The sequence below is a fragment of the Glycine soja genome, chromosome 16, assembly GCF_004193775.1.
Source record: "Glycine soja cultivar W05 chromosome 16, ASM419377v2, whole genome shotgun sequence".
NCBI classification, from domain to species: domain Eukaryota; kingdom Viridiplantae; phylum Streptophyta; class Magnoliopsida; order Fabales; family Fabaceae; genus Glycine; species Glycine soja.
This window is the reverse complement of record NC_041017.1, coordinates 3,681,645-3,699,481: the sequence shown is the minus strand read 5'-3', so window position 1 is coordinate 3,699,481 and position 17,837 is coordinate 3,681,645. Positions and strand designations below refer to the sequence as shown.

At 35.2% G+C, this 17,837-nt stretch overlaps 2 protein-coding genes across 4 annotated transcripts; one reads left to right on the top strand and one right to left on the bottom strand.

The window, feature by feature from the left end:
* Positions 1 to 44: 44 nt before the first annotated feature.
* Positions 45 to 9,908, bottom strand: LOC114389435 (importin-5-like). Of its 2 annotated transcripts, XR_003661770.1 has the most exons (21): positions 8,540 to 9,908; positions 7,714 to 7,917; positions 6,879 to 6,983; positions 6,298 to 6,363; positions 6,050 to 6,214; positions 5,816 to 5,890; positions 5,555 to 5,706; positions 4,848 to 4,983; positions 4,703 to 4,772; positions 4,471 to 4,598; positions 4,333 to 4,389; positions 3,314 to 3,499; positions 3,124 to 3,216; positions 2,483 to 2,568; positions 2,270 to 2,336; positions 2,102 to 2,168; positions 1,880 to 2,016; positions 988 to 1,079; positions 792 to 858; positions 451 to 698; positions 45 to 346 (listed from the first exon to the last, which is right to left on the bottom strand). XR_003661770.1 is itself a non-coding variant. In XM_028350108.1 (20 exons), the coding sequence occupies exons 1-20, from the start codon at positions 9,764 to 9,766 to the stop codon at positions 534 to 536; spliced, it is 3,345 nt and encodes a 1,114-aa protein (XP_028205909.1). In that variant the 5' UTR covers positions 9,767 to 9,908; the 3' UTR covers positions 45 to 533. The 2 variants fall into 2 exon arrangements, 1 of the variants encoding a protein (XP_028205909.1); XM_028350108.1 differs by having other exon boundaries at positions 45 to 698.
* Positions 9,909 to 13,305: 3,397 nt separating this feature from the next.
* LOC114390373 (probable glycosyltransferase At5g03795) lies at positions 13,306 to 17,467 on the top strand. Of its 2 annotated transcripts, none has more exons than XM_028351098.1 (3): positions 13,306 to 13,977; positions 14,886 to 15,350; positions 16,216 to 17,467. In XM_028351098.1, exons 2-3 carry the CDS (start codon positions 14,977 to 14,979, stop codon positions 16,394 to 16,396), a joined length of 555 nt encoding a protein of 184 aa, XP_028206899.1. In that variant the 5' UTR covers positions 13,306 to 13,977; positions 14,886 to 14,976; the 3' UTR covers positions 16,397 to 17,467. The 2 variants fall into 2 exon arrangements, with proteins under 2 accessions (XP_028206899.1, XP_028206897.1); XM_028351096.1 differs by having other exon boundaries at positions 14,786 to 15,350.
* The last annotated feature ends 370 nt before the right edge of the window (positions 17,468 to 17,837 follow it).

Genomic DNA, 17,837 nt, shown 5'->3' with positions numbered 1-17,837 from the left:
TTCCCTATCCTAACTTAGGGTACGTAGGAAGGAAAAAGCGCAGGGAAAGAAACATGCAGATATACAAATTAATTAAACTATGACAATATGTTTCCAACTTCCAAAAGAAATGACCCATCAAAACTGTTACAACTCAAAATAAACAAAAGAATGCTATGCGATTTACCTGAGTCGTGCATGACTCAGGATCACGCCTCGTCCCCATCATCCACAGACAGGATCGAGCCACTGTTCATTTGAGAATTCCTTCTGACTATAACACAGTATGCACATTTCACACCAAAACTGTTTCCTATCCAACCAACTCGACACTGCTCTGCCTCTGCAACAAAGCCTTACTCAAGTCCTGGCTTGCAAAACCAAGTATGGATTCAACAATCATGAAACACGAACCAGACACAGCTGCTTCAAAAAAAGACACTCCGAAGATGCCAAAGGAATGAATTTGACCTGACAAAGCAGCTTCTGAAAAGGTAACTATGACATCCCATGACAATAGACACGCATCTTCTGAAGGTGACGATCCAAAACTACTAGGATGATAGGATGGACTGAAGTGCAAGCTGCTGCTGAGGCTGCAAGGATGACCAGGTTGAAGCAAGTGTAGAAGGTGGTAAAGTCTGTTGAAGCTGCCTCAATAAATTAATCATCCGACTAACAGTCTGTTCGTTTGCCAGATTATTTCCCGCACATAAAATCTACACCATAGTTGATGCAAAATAAACATTTATAAGGGAAAAGTGGATCCAGAATATAAAAGCAGTAACTAAGAGAACTAGCATTGAAAGTACCTCGGCAAAAACTGCAACAATTTTGGAAAGATATTGATTGTTGGGACCTATAAGTTCTCTATCCGATCTGAAATTGATCACAAGTGTGTATCAATACATATGACAAATTTTAAACTCAATAAGCAACAGGAACAAGAGGAAGCATATTAGGTAAGTAGCAATCAAGGAAAACACATGTTCTGGATCAGAATTCTACCTTTCAACCATTGAACAAAGTTGGTCATGCACAACCTTGGCTTCAATTAAATCACCTTTTATAGGCAAGCAATTTAGCCAGGCAGGAACAACCTGATTTCAAGCAATAATAACTTGAAGTTAGATATCAAACACACAGGCAGGGGATTTTTCTCTAAACGTTCATTTTCATAAGGATTTAAAAGAAGTGTCAGAACTCAGTACGCATCTTAAAATAAAACCAAGATTTGCAGCTCATAAATTTCAGAGAACCCACACCAAGTAATTGATAATAACAGATTATGAATACAAAACTCATCCCATAATTGTGTCCATGTCTTCTGCACATAAGTATCAATTACTGGACTTGAAGAGTTTTTCTGATGTGAATGACTTGGGCAAAGTCTTCTCTAAGCCTCAAGAATTTATAACAATAGAAAATTAAATGCCTTAATCCTTAGGTTTAGGGATTGAATAAATTAACGTCAAAAGCATATGATCTTTCCTATTCTATCAACAACTAGCATGCATAATAGAGTTCAAAGTCTTTAATTAATAACAAAAATATTAATAGTTGTCTGTGTGTGTGTATCCATAAACCACAAATCCCAAGCAGCAGTTTTTCCACCGCTGGAGAAAACAGAGCCTGCCCAAGAAGCCACTAAGTAATTTTAGCAAAGGCTGAAAGATGACAGCCCTCCATATTATCAGGACTGTATCTGGATAAAAGTCAACCTTTACTCTAATGATAAAAAAATCATTATCACATGAAGTGGCATTAACAAATACTAACCCAAGCATTTGACTACCAACTATACTGTTTCAAATGGTATTAGGATCACAAGCAAGATTAAGTAAACAACAAGAACAGCATTTTCAAACAGCAGAGACATGGGGCACCAAATGTAAAATACCTGTGCTGCATTTATGCTATCACGATGGAATTGGCATATTTTTCCAAGAGCTGAAACAGCATTGTCATATGCCATTATGTTATCAGAATGTAGTGCATTTGGATGCCTTATCACAGCATCTAACCTTGAAAGTGCCTCTGCAATAGAACAGAAACATTTATCCAAAAAATATATATAGTAAGGCACGACAACAAAATAAGAAAATGGTATTGTGCAACTAACCTCCAACAAGGGGTTTGAAAACAGATCCACCAAACTCAGCACAAACACCAACACCATAAACAGCAGCCTGCAAAGAAATTTAATCGTTTTGTGAGATAGTGTCTCAATTACGTCCCAAAACTGAATAAGCAACATTAATATATAATAAAACAAGCAGGGGCAATGAACCTGTCGAACATCTGGATATTCATCATTGCAAGCTTCAAGTAAGAATGGAAGAAAAGAATCATAATATCTGTAGCAACAACATAAAGAAGCATTTAAAATATAGAACAAAATCATTCCAAGTAAAGGGAATAAAATAATTTTAAGTGTGGAATTGCAGACAATCAACAATAAGAACAAAAGAAAAGGGGACCCCCAAAAGGAGAGAGATCTTACTTAAGAGCAGCTTCACGACCATGCTCAGCAACATCATCAAATATACAAATGGCAATTCTCCTTTCCTCTGAGGTTTTGTCTTTACCCTGATTATTGAATATCAGTAGGGGAGGAGGGGAATTGGATCAGAAAACAGAATGGCAAATATGTCTAAGCTATGGCCATCTGTACAAACTTAGAAAGTGTGTATACTCACATACATATTAGCAAGCAGATTGGTAGTAAATTAGTCACTGAACAATCCAAATTATTTTACTTGAGGACCGGGGAGGGGGGAGGCAGCACATCAGCAAGTTCCATTAATAAAAACACATAATTTAATACAATAACATTTCAGAAGGAAGCAGTGTTATAATAGTGCTAGTACACAGTATTATCCAATTTTTGGCTGATTACATGGCTTTCTTTCCCTATAGAAGAGCGTATACAAAATGAGTGCCCTCATAGGAAAGAAAAGATAAATTTTTCCTTCAAATTAAAAGCCTAGAGGGAAAAGATTTGACAAAAAACAGATGGAAAAGCAATGAGAGGAAAGAGAATACAACTTTTAAGCAAGAACATAAAAAAACTAAAGACACATTCTAGCAGCAAAGGAAGATACATTATTAAAGGAATTATAAAAGGAATAAAAAGAAACTTACAAACATAGGAGTTAGGTATGAGGACAGATCATCAAAGAAAGGCAAGAAAGATGCCCTGAATGTCTTTATCAAAGTTCCCAAGCAATCACCAACCTAGAACACATTGATTCAAAATAAGAGCTAGAACAGCACATAAAAAAAAGTATTTAATCAAGTGACTCAGATCACAAAAACAGATTACTGAGCATACTTGATCAAAAAGTTCCTCTTCTTGCTCATTTTCTTCTTTGAGTAGTTCTCTTTCTTCAGCATCAAAGTCCTCTTCTTTGGCCCTCTCTGCTCTTTCATGTTTTCTTGATGAACTGGCCGTAAGGACTTGTTTAATCTCATCAACAATGCTCCGAACTTGCTTTTCATCTAGATGTGATCCAGAGACCTGAAAGCAAATGCCAGCCAGCTTCAGTTTAAAACAACACCTTAAAGAGAATTGATGACTTAAGAAATACAATAAACAAAATCACTGAGATTTTAGAACAGCACAATATAGCACACACATCCAAGTCCTACCATGATGTAGATAGACACAAATATCGACAAAATGGTGCATATAATGAGGACTAAGACTTCAATAAATTAGTGTTATTTTGAATTTTTAGTAATTCAGGATTGCCTAGTTATCAATCTTTGCCTAAATCTAAGGATTCCCATGTACCAAGTTTAGGGAAACTTAAACTTGATTTGAGGACTGAAAAATTGCCTCTAATAGTTTCTCCATCCAAACTGTACTTATCCCCTTCCCCCACTTTCTTCTCCAGTTCAACCCCTTTCTGTCTCTCTCTCACATGCTCTCAATTTCTTCTTCCCTTTCCTTTCTCCCTTACCCATCCTACATGAGTGTTGCAAAAGAATAAACTGTATTTATGATGTTTATACTTTATAGTTTATAAGCACTGCATAGAATAAGAATAAGTAACCACACCACTAATGTTATCCTATTGCATAAAGTCAGAAAAAAAGTTCCCTAATTATTCAATCCATGTTATATTTCACATCTATTCTATATAATCCAAGACACAACATTACAGAAGAACCAGAGCACACGTCATGGACAGAATTTTCTCCCATAAATCATTTTGGGTATCAATTTTTCCTTCACTAATAATTATTAGACAGAAGGTAAATGAGAATGTATATAACAGAACTGTAATATAATTCCAATAAAAAGATGAGTGTACAAATCTTCCACCTGGATAGATGAATGTTACAAACCTGTATGCATTCATTCAATGCGTCCAACATGCTTGCACAAATTTCTACTTCTGGCTCCTGGAAGACAGCAAAGATATATTGATACAAAGCCAAAAAATAAAAGCAGAATGGATACCAATAGATAGGCAGGACTTTAACCTTGTGTAAAGCCTCCACCAAATTTGGTATTATATAATCAGACAACTGTTTTACGTAAGTCTTATCACGACCTTGCGACTGTCCCTTCTCTACAGCTGATTTTGCCGAGGACAACAGTTCTGGCATGGCTATAAACAAAGCAGACAGGTGATATTTGAAGAAAATTCAACAAGGGCTATTGGAAATAAACAAACTATAAGCGAGGTTTTGGTTCTTAGAGCCAAGAAAATACCTGAAACTGCAGCCTTCCTAACTTCTTCATGGAAGTAAAATTTAAGAAGAGGAACCAATGTGAAAGCAACCTAGATAATTCCACATAGTTAGCCAATAAAATATTATGGACTGGAAATGCAACCAAAATATAAAATAAAGTCAACCTGGTCAATCCAAGGGAAAAATCCTTCCTTCAACTCATCAGCATAGCAACATAGCATGTTACAAGCGGTAGCCTTCTCCTCCAAGACACTAGTCTTAATGCCAATCCTTTTATCCCCAAGTGTGATTGTTTCAATGCTGAAAAGAAGAACAGCCAGATACAAAAGTATTTAAAAACAAAACCAAAATATCCATCAGTATAATCCATATCTATTTCTTCTTCATTCTCAGATCTAAAAATTGCTACTCCTTTTTCTCTCTGCTTATTCCCTTCTTTCTTTACATATGAGAATGAGAGGCCATATAATAAAGGGAATTTCTTTTGCTTTACTTAACATTTAAGCCCAAGATGCCATGAGAGTTGAGACCACACCACATGTTCTACAAATTAGGCTGAACACAACTCCTTCAAACCTCAAAAGTATTTAACTAAAAAAGCATGCCTATGGACAAGTATAAAGGATTTAATACATGGAAGTCTTGACAATGACAGTCATACAATAAATAAAAGAAGCATTATGTAGCTCACACTATCTCAAATGGACAAATATTTTTAAAAATAAAGACAGAAGTTGAAACTCAAATACAGGGAAGGATAACCCAAGGAAATGAAATGAAGAAAATATTGCATATTAAATCATGTTATGCCATGGGTATCAATCAATTATGACAATGACATCAAATTTGGCAATAATAACTGAAAGGGTACCTGTCATCTTCTTCATCAAATTCAGTATCAGAATCCGCTGATGTAATGGTCACATCGGGCTTAAGTTGCGCAGACTGGAGCAAAGGAGGCATGACAAACCCCATGTATGGGAGAAAATCCTGCCCAAGGCACTTGCAAAGCCGCGCCCATGCCTGAAAGCATGGCATCCAAGTGCAAATTTGAGATTTGTAAGAATTTTTACTAGACGACAAAATAAATATATTTCCAAGTTGATGCCAAAAGCTGGTAGAAAGACTATACTTGTAGCATGTAACTTGCAGTTGGATCATCAGCATCCAGTTGAGATTGTTGCAGTGACATCAAGACATCCATGACCTAGTAAAGGAAAAAATGAAAACTATACATTAGCACACTGAAAGTAAACAATAATTAAAGGAAAGAAAATATAAAAATTACAACTTCCAGCAATACATATGAGTTTAAAAAGTAAAAAGAAACACAAGAAACAACACTGTGAACTAAATTAAAATTCACCTGTTTGGCATCATCCCTGAACTTCTCCTTTCCAACAGCCATTCCTACCAAACTAATGCACTCCATTGCTTTGGCTCGAAGCATACGATTAGACTTATCGTTTGCATTCACCAGAATAGCTTTTAAATATGGCATCACAGCATCATAATACTTCTGAAATTGCTCCTGTTAACATGACATTTTATTTAGTAAGTATAAAACTTAAAAGCATTGTCATTACTATGGAGAATATTGGATACATAAAGCACCTGTGAAGAATCAGCAACAGATGCTAAGGCTGTCAATGCTCCTTCTTGAACCATTTGCTTCCCATTCTAGAACACGGGCAAGAAAAGAAAATATAACTATATATTTGGAAAATAATCATCTGAAATGCATAAAATGGGAAACATGCAGGTCAAAATATTTATTATTGATTAATTATAAAGCACTTCACAACAATGGGTCAAACAAAATTTATAGGAGGCAAACGATTATGAAAAAAAAATAATAAAATTACAAACCTATGTGCATGATTGGTTTAGCTCATTTCAAGGAAAAGATATTAAGCAATTATTCCTTCAAAAAAGAAAAAACTCTCCTAAACATGCTCTGAGGCTTACATTGCACTAACCAAAATCCAATTAAGATTAAAAAATTAAATATAGGGAAAATGCAGTTCCACTTGGAGAATAAAAAAAGAAGCCAGGGAGAACCCACAAAGAGCTATTTCTTTCAAACCAAGATGTCCAATCAAGGAAAACACACCATATGATCTCTACAAAGATATTATTATCCAAATATTCTCTAAAATTTTCTTGCCAGGTAGATATCAACAACAGTCAAATACCTGCAGGAGTACCAAAAGTTTGCTCACAATCCCATCTAAGTAAGGTGTTAGGATATCTGAGGTACAATTCTCAGTGAAATTTAGCACTGCAGAAGCAGCATGAGCCTGCAATATACAAGTAAAAAATGATGGAGCAGATTAATGAGTTTCTTAATGTAAATGAAACAAGTTGTTAAAGATCAAGAAAATGAAGATTTGTATTTACACAGACAGAGGTCCAAAAATAATGGCACTAAACAGCAGATCCATTAATTATGAAGAGAGACTATTAGGGTAGAAGAACCCTAATATCTCAAAGAAACTACTAAGCCATATTCAACTGATGAAAAGTAATAATAATATCAGAATATCCAAGATGTTAAAAAATGCATAACCCAGAAAATTCACCCCAGCCATTTAACTTAAATCTAAATGTCTAATAAGAATGAGAAAAACCTCTGCACAAGGCCTTAAGAAAACTGAGTATAGTAATAGCAGTAATTACTAGTTTTCATTTACCACCAGAACCTATAAACACTAAAATACATGAGGTAACACAAGATAATAACTGCATGAGATTGCTTTGATCATGCGCAACCAAACTCGATCATTTAATTGGACTAAAATGTCTTATCTCAAGCAAAATGAATACATGATCAAGGAAAAAAGAAAGAACACAAAATAGCATATAGTGGAGCTAATTTATAGAGTCCATCTTAGCACAGTATGAATGAGAATATGCAATGTCACAACACAAATTTTGCACATTATTAGAACAAAAAAGAAGAGCATGACCTGATTTATTACAAAAGGAGACAATGTACCTAATCCAGATAAAAAGCACAACAATACAAACCTGTACTCTTGGATTTTGAAAATCATCCATGGCTCCAGCCAAAGCCGGCAGCACTAAGTGGTGAAATTTAACCTGCAAGTCTGGCCCCAAATCCGTGGACAACTGCCCAATTGCATTTATAGCTGCCCATTGCACTCGAGGGTGAGGATCGTGAAATGAATTTAAAATCATTGACAATACCTGCTCCAGATTCTTTATCATAACCTGCACCATCAAATATCACAATCTTAGAGACAATCCAGACAAACACAAAAACAACTAAGGGATTGTTTCTTCCAGCCAATCATGAACATTCAGCCACACAATGCATTAAAAAACAAAGGCATAGTTGCAGAATTCCCGAAAAAGCCCTGCATACTGTGTACCAAATTCACCATACCACGTGCTGCATTCCGGGTTAAAGGAAGTCTTCTAATAACAACATAAAAATTAAAAAGTAATGTATTGCATACCGCACCTACACGAATCACATACTGGTACCCATACACAAAGGTTTAAAAACACAACAGCACAACATAAAAGTATGAGAACATAAAAACAGTCGCAACAAACCTAATAAATAGTGTAAAATATTTAATTATGGATGGCCAGCATAACAAGCACATATACCTGTTATCATCACCTGCAGCAAAGACCACAATTCACAACAATCTAAGAGACAACCGCGCACACAAATTAAGATATCTTTTTTTCACAGCTACATACGAACATTCATCCGCACAATGCATAAAAAAACAAAAGCTTCAAACAGAAAAGCAAGAAAACACCAAAAACACATTCCCAATAACCTAGTAAACAGCAAAAGAACCACAGCAAGCAAAGGTACCTTCGAACAACCCTCTGCAATTTGGGCAAGCGCAATGAGGGCAGCATGGTGCTTCTCCCACTCAGGAGCAGACAAGTAGGTGGGCAACAGCTCAGAGGCAACTGGCACAATGGTGTTCCCGCCGAGTGAAATCGAGAGCCTATCCAAGCACTCCTGCCCAAAGCCATAGTTACTCGTCTCGCCCGCGTCCTCTTCCTCATCCTCTGCACCGTGCCACGCAGGATCATCCTCGATATCAAGCAACAAATTCATCAACACACCAAAAAGCTTTCTCACAAACTGTGGCAGCTTCCTCATCATTCCAGGAGCACGCTCCCTCGCCTCAGCGAGAGTAACGACAAATTCAATCGCCAAGTGCCGTGTTCCTTCCTCCAAGGCCTCGGCCTCTGCCACCTGCAGCATGGAACCGACGACATCGACGATTTGTCGCCGGAGGAAGCGCGGCTCAGTGCCGGCGAGCTCGATGAGAAGCTCGAGAGCCTCCTGAGCGACGGCCTCCTGGCCGGAGTTCAGTGCCTCCGTGAGGGTCTGCATCATGAGAGGGAGGAGGTCCTGGAAGCGGTCTCTGTCGGAGGAGTTGGTGAGGCATTGGATGAAGTTGATGGCGGCAGCGAGGGCGGCGATGCGGACGTCGGAGGGGGTGGAGGAGTGGAGGGAGCGGAGGAAGACGGAGTGGAGAGTGGAAATTTGAGGGAGTAGGGTTTGGCCGATGTAATGAGCCAATTGAGCGAATATCAAGAGCGAGATTTCTTGGAGCCTCGGGTCGGGGGAGGTGACCCACTGGAAGAGGAGGGGGAGGAGGTCGGGCCAGGCGGCGGCGTCGTCGGGGAGGGTGGCGGCGGCAAGCTCTGAGATGGTGTCGCAGAGCTTCTTGGTGATTGATTTGAGAGGCTCGTTGTGGAGGGAGGAGAGGAGGAGGGAGTGGAGGGAGGAGCGGGCGGGAGGGGAGAGGAGGGGCCAGAGGAAGGAGTCGTGGTGGCGCGTGAGGTGGCGGCGGAGGAGGATGGCGGACATGGTGCGGCTCTCGGGGTTCGGGGAGGAGTGGAGGAGATGGGCCAGGCCCAAAAGGAGGGCCTCCGGGCGGGCCTGCTTGCAGAGGTTGAATAAGGACTCCGCCTGGGAGCGGTGGTGGTTGGACGAAGACATCAATTGGGAGATTAGGGATTCCAGCTGGGCTGAGTCCGGGCCCAGGATTAGGGCCACTTGTTGCATCGGATCACTCGCCATCGCTTGCTCTCTCTCTGAAGAAAGCGAGGGAAGACCAAAACTGCAAGGGTTTGCCACTTTCAGGGGGGGATTTTAAATGGCGGGTTTCGATATATGCCTTTCTCTCAGGTTCCTTATCCTACGGTTCTTTTACAGTTCTTTCTAATGGCTTCTGGGTTGGGCCGCTTATCAAGACCTATGAAATCATTCACTCTGTCTCATTTGCCTCCATTTATTTAATAAAAAGATTAAGTTTAAATTATTTTAGTTAAATAAGTTACATCATGGGTCTTAAAAAAATTTATTAAACTTAATCAACTCACCCATTTAGTAACAATATTTTTAATAAATATATTATTATTAATATGATATATAATATTATAATTATTTTAATAAAATTATAAAATTATTTTAATGGTTTGATAAATGTTTTAAATAAGTTAATTGTTATAAGCATAAATGAATAGTAATAAAAGGACTTAAAAGATTTTCATAATATGTTACATGTAATGTTTGCAGGACCGGTTTAAGGTTCAACCAGTCCAAGCAAGGACTTTAGGTAAAAAAAAAAGTCTCAAATTTTTTTTAATATTAATATACCTCAAAAAAATTATAAAATTATATTTAAAAATAAATTTTAATAAAAAAAATTAGTACTAATATACCTCAATAAATTTTTTTAGTACTAATATACCTAAAAAAATATATTTGCTTTAGGCTAATTTTGGATTAAAATTTCGTTATTGTTTTTAACCAAAGTTTTAGTTTTGTTAAAGAAAAAAAATATATTTTTCACACTTCTTAATTAGAGTGTAAGATGTGTAAAACACACATGAAAAACATACAAATTTTTCTTTATTTGTCTCATCTTCCCCTCAATCAATCATATTCTTAATTTATTCTATAGAGAAAAAAATAGAAAAAAAATAACTTAAGATAAAAATTTTAAATTAAGATAGAATATAAAATAGAATTTAATGATCATGTATCGATAATATAAAATAATTTTATACAGATATCCAATTATAAATCATCATTGATATAACTTAACATAAAAATTAATAATTTTATCATGATGAATTATAACTGAATGATTGTTGACATTATATATATATATCTCATAAAAGTATATATTATTGCACGTTATTTTAATGTTTATTTCTTTCCTTTTTTTATTTTTTCTTCAAAAGAACGCAGCATGTGAGTGTGTCACTCTTCTCTGATTAACTGTGTTGCTTAGCATTAAAAAAAGATTAACCGTTTTACTTTTTTCCTTTTGTTTTTGTTTTTGTTTCTTGGTTAGTTGACACTTGAATTAATAATGACTAATGAGCAATGGCGGTGTTGTAAATATTTTTGTACGATGATGCTTCAGTCTTGGTTGGGGATTATTTAGAGAAGTTAATTACAAATGATGTCATATTTATGACTACTTCATCTGTCGCTTTTGATTTACTACATTTTAGCAAAAAAATTAATGAATAAACTTGTTAAAAAATTAAGAGAAAAATATTTTGATTAAGAAATATTGTTGATGTACTTTTGTTGTCATTTCAAATATGTAATTTTTAATAAAAAAATTAATTCATTATCTAGTTTTTTTAAAATACTATAAAACATTTTGATTTCAATGGTGATTTTATAATAATGAATAAACAATACATGCATAGATGATAGATCCTTAAAAAAAAATGCTTAGATAGTATAAAGATTTTACTTTATCGTTCAGTTATATGTTATTATTTTAACTTTTAAAACTTTTATAATTTATTTACTATACCAAAAAAAACAAAGATTTTCAAATCAGATGTCAACTCTACAAAGAAAATTTCTTCGCTCAGGTGAAGACCATTTTGATAATCTATTGTATCCATCCCTTTGGCCATCCATAATTACAAAATATTCATAGTATATTATTGTTATTATATATTCAAAATTTTCAATGGTTTTATCTTGTATATATCAAAATTTATAAGTTATATATATATATATATATATATATATATATATATAATTATAATTATAAAATTGAGAAGATATCAGTTTGAAGATAGTTAACAAATATTATTAGGATCTAAAATTAATATGATTTGGATATTTTTTTATCTTATCTTTTCTTTATTAGTTTGAAAATTTTATCTTATTAATATTTGTTTTCTCTATTAAGATCAAAATTTTATCTTATTTTAGTTTTAGTTAAAATAATTAGAATTTATTTTCTGCTACTTGTTTTTTTGCTTCCCAACAAATGAAAAGTCATGTAGCGGAGAACAACAAGTTAAATCTAAAATATCAAATTAAAGGATTTTTTCCATTGTAAGAGCTTCACTTTGTTCTCAAGTTAAAAGTTTTATATTGTTATTTTTATCTGCAGTGGTTAAGTTTAAGTTCATTTTTGTTCTATATTTGATTTCAAGACGATCCTTTAAGTTGATTCACGTCAATTGCTCTACTATAACACCCATGTTGTTGTTCAATGAAAAGGGTTCCCTTCTTGAACAAAACATAAAGAAGGCCAAGGTTGGGATATCCAATAACAATGAGTTTGTGAAAAAACTAATTCAATAAAAAGGGACCTAAAGCAAGTAATGGTGAGGGGGATAAGACTACCACAACAACCATGGCTAATAATCTTATACGAGGATATATGTTGTGGTGTAAATAAAAAAAGGCTTTGAATGACCGAGTGCCTACAAAGAATGATCTTCTTGGTGTGGAAGCATAACTCGATGACTTGTTGGAGGATCAATGTGAAGCAATAGAAGGAAATGCTAAGAAAACTAGGAATGACCCTTTTTGTCCTAAAGTCACATGTTTAGTAAAGGAAGCATAAAATTTATACAATCCATGAAAATATACTCTTAGGGGTGTTTGATGGGCGATAAATTTTCACTAACATGATTGGATTTACTTTTTAGAGAATGAATACTTGGCATCTCAAATGGATAACTTGTGTTATGATGGTAAGATTTTCACGTATCAGGTGAATTCATTCCATAAACTCTTTTGATTCTCAAAGATTAGTGATAACTGAAATAGAGTTTTTTAGTTCCTTATATTAGATGAACTAATTTTATAAACTCTTATGATTTTCTTTCTTGAGGAGGTCAAGATAGAAAAAGGTGTTTGAATTTATGTGTGTGCATGTTGTTTGTAACCCGGAGTTCATAGTCGAATTCTCAACTAAGGTTGTTGAGAAAAACTAGATGCAGATCAATCTCGATCGAGCGAGAATAAATTGTCTTGCCTCTTTTAATCTCTTTTTCCTCACAACTTTACTTTAGGTATTCAATTTTGTAATCTAGCCTTTGTTTCAAGTGATTTTAATTCAATGGTTTGAAAAATGTTGTTTAATTTTGATTTAGGTCTTTAACTCTGATAATTTTATTTTGAAAATTGATATTGATAAAAAAAAAAAAAGGTAGTGAATGCCATTTGGTTTCTTGAAAAACAATGAAAAAGTTTGAAAAAATATATTCACCCCTTCAAGATTCCTTTTCTTTTTCCCACATTTGGATGATTTATGAAACCCATAGATAGAAGAAAATGTTAAGTTAAAAAACATTGGAGGTGCAAGAAGAAACAGTGGTGCAGGATGTAACTTTTAAAAATTTGTAATCTATCTGATGGATCGAATCGAACAGTAACACTCTTAACCGGCCCTAAGTTTCTGCATCATGTCACGGTGGTCATTTGTTTCCTGCACGTTTACTATTGAATCCTGGATATCTCATTGTATACAGAAAATGTAATGGAAGGTGGTTTGGATTCAATTACCTCTTCTTTACTTTTTGTTGCTTAGTACCGTACCGGTATGTCCAATGTTTGTGTTCGTTTTATTCTTTGTTTCTCTGTTTATTCTTTCCATTCACTTTCTCTGTTTCCACACGCCATGCTTCGTTCTTCCTTGCTCTACCACTACTCTCAACACCGTGTTGCAGTCTCTTTCAGAGGCTTCTTCTTCTTCATCCCTACAACCGTAGCTCTCTTCACCTCTCTCTTCATTCTCTTCTACATTTACTCCACTTCTAACCTCTTCAGCCATCACCACCATTCCAATTCTCATTTCATATCACCCTCTCCCTTTTCCACCACACCCCTCTTCATCCCTGTCTTCCACAACAACGCTTCTGACTCCACCAACACCAAGTTTCGGACTTTCCAATTGGGCCATGGCCTCAGACCACAAAGTCAACGGGGTCTGCCTCTGCCACTGCAATTCAGCTCAAAGGGTACGCGAAAGTTTCGTTCTTTTACTTTTTATTTTCTGTTAATGTGCTTCTGGGTAGAATTTTCCACGGGGCTTTCGCGTTTTTTATTGAGTAGGCCTTGTTTTGATAAGTTTCTCAATAAGTACTATAAATTAAGAAGCTTAATTATTAGTTAAAACCAGCTTTTGGAAAAGCTAAATTGAGAATTTGAGAATGCTAGTAGGATCAGCAGATGCCTGCACTATGCTGTAGTTGGAACCTGGATTTGTTTGACTTCTGTATGGTATTGTGTAATCTATGGTGTAGATGATGGTTATATAGTTGACAAATGAACATTTATAGTTCTAATACTGAAAGATTCAATTATGTTAAGTATTTAAGTATGAAGAATTTTATTGTAAAATATAGAACTTCTAGACTCAAATAAACCTTGTGAGATGATGTCCTCTTCTGCTTGCACCTGTTCTGCTGTGGCTTATACTCACTTTCTGCGTTCTGTTTTACACTATGGTTAGGTTTTAATGAATAGTAGCTTATCTTAACATTTCCATCATTTGTTCATATAATATAATGATGTTGCTAAGTGCTAAGCTCTAGCCATATTAAGAGATTTAAGCAAGATAATTTGAAGGGTTAAAATTGGTCCTCTATTTTTTAGTAAGGGACTACCACATTGATTAACTTTAGGTGCTTCATCAATCATCATAAAACATACTGTGGTGTTTGTGGGTTCAGTAGTTGGGCTGATGAAGCTACAGTCAATGTGTATAAACTTTACTGTCTTAACTCCAGTGTCTGGGGAATGTTTTTTTTTTTTTTTATGGTTCAGGAAAATTTGAGATTAACGACGTGTGCCATGATAGAGATATCTTTCTGGAAGACTATAAAGAAATGAATAGGAGCTTATAGATACATGTTTATCCTCACAGGGAAGATGATTCTTTTGCAAACGTGCTTTTGCCTGTTGAATCTAAACCTGGTGGCAATTATGCCAGTGAAAGTTACTTCAAAAAGGTACCTATGAAGAGCCATTTCATTACAAAAGACCCAACAGAAGCAGATCTTTTCTTTCTGCCCTTTTCCATAGCAAGATTGCGGCACAATCGTAGAGTTGGTGTGGGAGGTAAACAAGACTTCATTAGAGACTACATTCAGAATATCAGTCACAAGTATCCATATTGGAACCGCACAGGTGGTGCCGATCACTTTTATGTTGCTTGTCATTCAATTGGAAGGTCTGCCATGGACAAAGCACCAGATGTGAAATTCAATGCCATTCAAGTTGTATGCTCATCTAGTTATTTCCTAACTGGGAATATTGCTCATAAGGATACATGCCTACCACAAATTTGGCCAAGAAAAGGAAATCCCCCTATCCTTGTTTCATCAAAGAGGTAGCACCACTTCTTCCTCTTGCTAATAAGTATTTAGAACCGTGCATGCTCTAGAATGCAAGTTCTAAACCTATCATGTTCTTTACTTTGTCAACTAAATAGGTTGTGAACTATATGTACTTGGCCTTATTTGGATAACTTCTCCATAAACACTTATGGGGGAAGATGGTAAAATGAATTGAGCTTCTTCTCCCATAAGCTAAAATCAATTTACGCCCTTTAGCTTTTGGAGAAATTAAATAAAGATACTTCTATAAAAGTTAAGTGCATAAGAGGGAACAACTCAATTAATTTTACCTTCTTATTTCTTCTCTTACAAATATTTATGGAGAAGTTTAGTCAAATAAGTAGAGCAGTTTTTCCAAGTGTTTGCTTAACCATAGATATTAAAGTGACCAATAAGCTAAAATTATGAATGGGTTCATTTAGTGAGTGACCTGGTAGCATATGAGTTTAACAAGATGCCAACTATCAATTAGTTTTGCTGAAAATTTTACTCCAAACGTAGAAGCTAAAATAATAGATCCCTGTTAAGTATTTAATCTGATATCAGTTAATGTAACTTTTTGACAGAATACAATTGACTTTGTTTGGTTCATGTAGTCCACCCCACTTAGTTGGAATAGGCTTTGGTGGTTGTTGTATCTGATAATGTAACTGAAGCCAATAAGAGGATATTGGATAATTTCACAAGCAATTCATTACATTTTTGAATTAAATGCATCTTATCTCGTTGGTGCAATAGGCGCCTAAGGAAAAAGGAAAAGAAAGTCTTATCAATCTATTAATAAAGCAGCATCACAACAATGATTTTATTCAGTATGTCAACTAAAACTCATTTTGTTGTGTTTTTTTTCAATCACAGGAAAAGGCTAGCTTTCTTTGCTGGAGGAGTAAATTCCCCGGTACGTGTAAAGCTTCTCGAGACATGGAAAAATGATTCAGAAATCTTTGTGCACCATGGAAGACTTAAAACACCATATGCAGATGAACTGCTAGGAAGCAAGTTCGGCCTTCATGTTGTAGAGATTCAAAGCAAAAGATAAAGTGCATGTATATTGGAAATTAAATTTTTATCACTAAGATTTAGGTGGCTTAAATGCAAAGTGAAAGATTACATTTTACTAGATGAATCTTAGTTGAATGGATGCGTTGGAAGTTGTTTTTGTTTCAACTTTCAAGAGAGCTTATTTATTATAGTTAGTAACAATCTTCACTATAAATAGAGAAGATAATTAGTGGAGAAAAACAACACATGAAGAGAATGTGTATGAGAAAAGAGATTGTGAAATAAAGTCACTTTGTTGAGAGAAAATATCTTTGTGTGAGAGTGTTATCATTTCTTGTAGCCATTGAGTGAGGTACTCGGATTTGTAGAGTGATGATACACTATTTGGGATGAGTTACAATTTTGTAATCATTTTTGTGATAGTGAAATACGATTTGAGACGGTTCCGTGGACGTAGGCAAGAGGTGTTGAACCATGTTAAATTTTTGTGTTTATTATTAATTTGTAAGGTGTAATCTTTGTTGTGTTCTCACAATCCTTTGTGGGTGTGAGTAATTTTATTTGTGACAGTGTTAATTATCAACAGTGGTATCAAAAAGTTGATTTCCCAACACATGTTAAGGGCTTTGAAGTGAACACAACTCGCATTGGAGTGATCATTGCCAACTACTATGACCTTCCATTTGCAGATGTGTTAAACTGGAAGAGCTTTTCAGTTGTTGTCACTACCTTAGACATTCAGCTTGGAGAAGATATGAAGGAGCTTCAACAATGGTAGCTAAGAGCTTTTTAGTTGTTGTCACTACCTTAGACATTCAGCTTGGAGAAGATATGAAGGAGCTTCAACAATGGTAGCTTGCCGCGACATGTGGTGATGAAGAAGGTTACCATGCAAGGGAGTTTGGGGATTGTTGTAGTGGCGACAAAAGGACGATGTTGTGGTAGTGGTTAGGGATTATGAGTGACGACAATGGTGGTGTTAAGAAAGATGATGGAAGTGTTGAGAAGGATGACAGAGGTGTTTGTGATGACAATGAGGGATTTGTTGGCGTCAAAAGTGTTGTTAGTGATGACAAAGGTAAATATGGTAAAACATAAAGGGACAAAGATAAACTATGGTGATGAGACCCCACGGTTAAAAGATGTGATACAGAGTGAACTACTTATAAAGGTGGTCCACTATAGATGCCATCTTAAAAATATTATACTAACATCTCAAACCTTACAATAGAGGTGAAAGTAATAGTAAAAAAGACAGAAAATACTTATTTAATTATACTCATGAGGTGTTGGTGTAATTTTTTCTAAAAATTATATATTTGTTCTGTTTCAAAGTAATATTTGTCTTAGATTATTTTACAAATTAAAAAAAACAATAAATAAATAAAATAATAATAATAATTTTACAAAATTAACCTTATATTATCATTAATTTATTTATAAATTTTATCATCCATAATTAATATTATAAATGATAT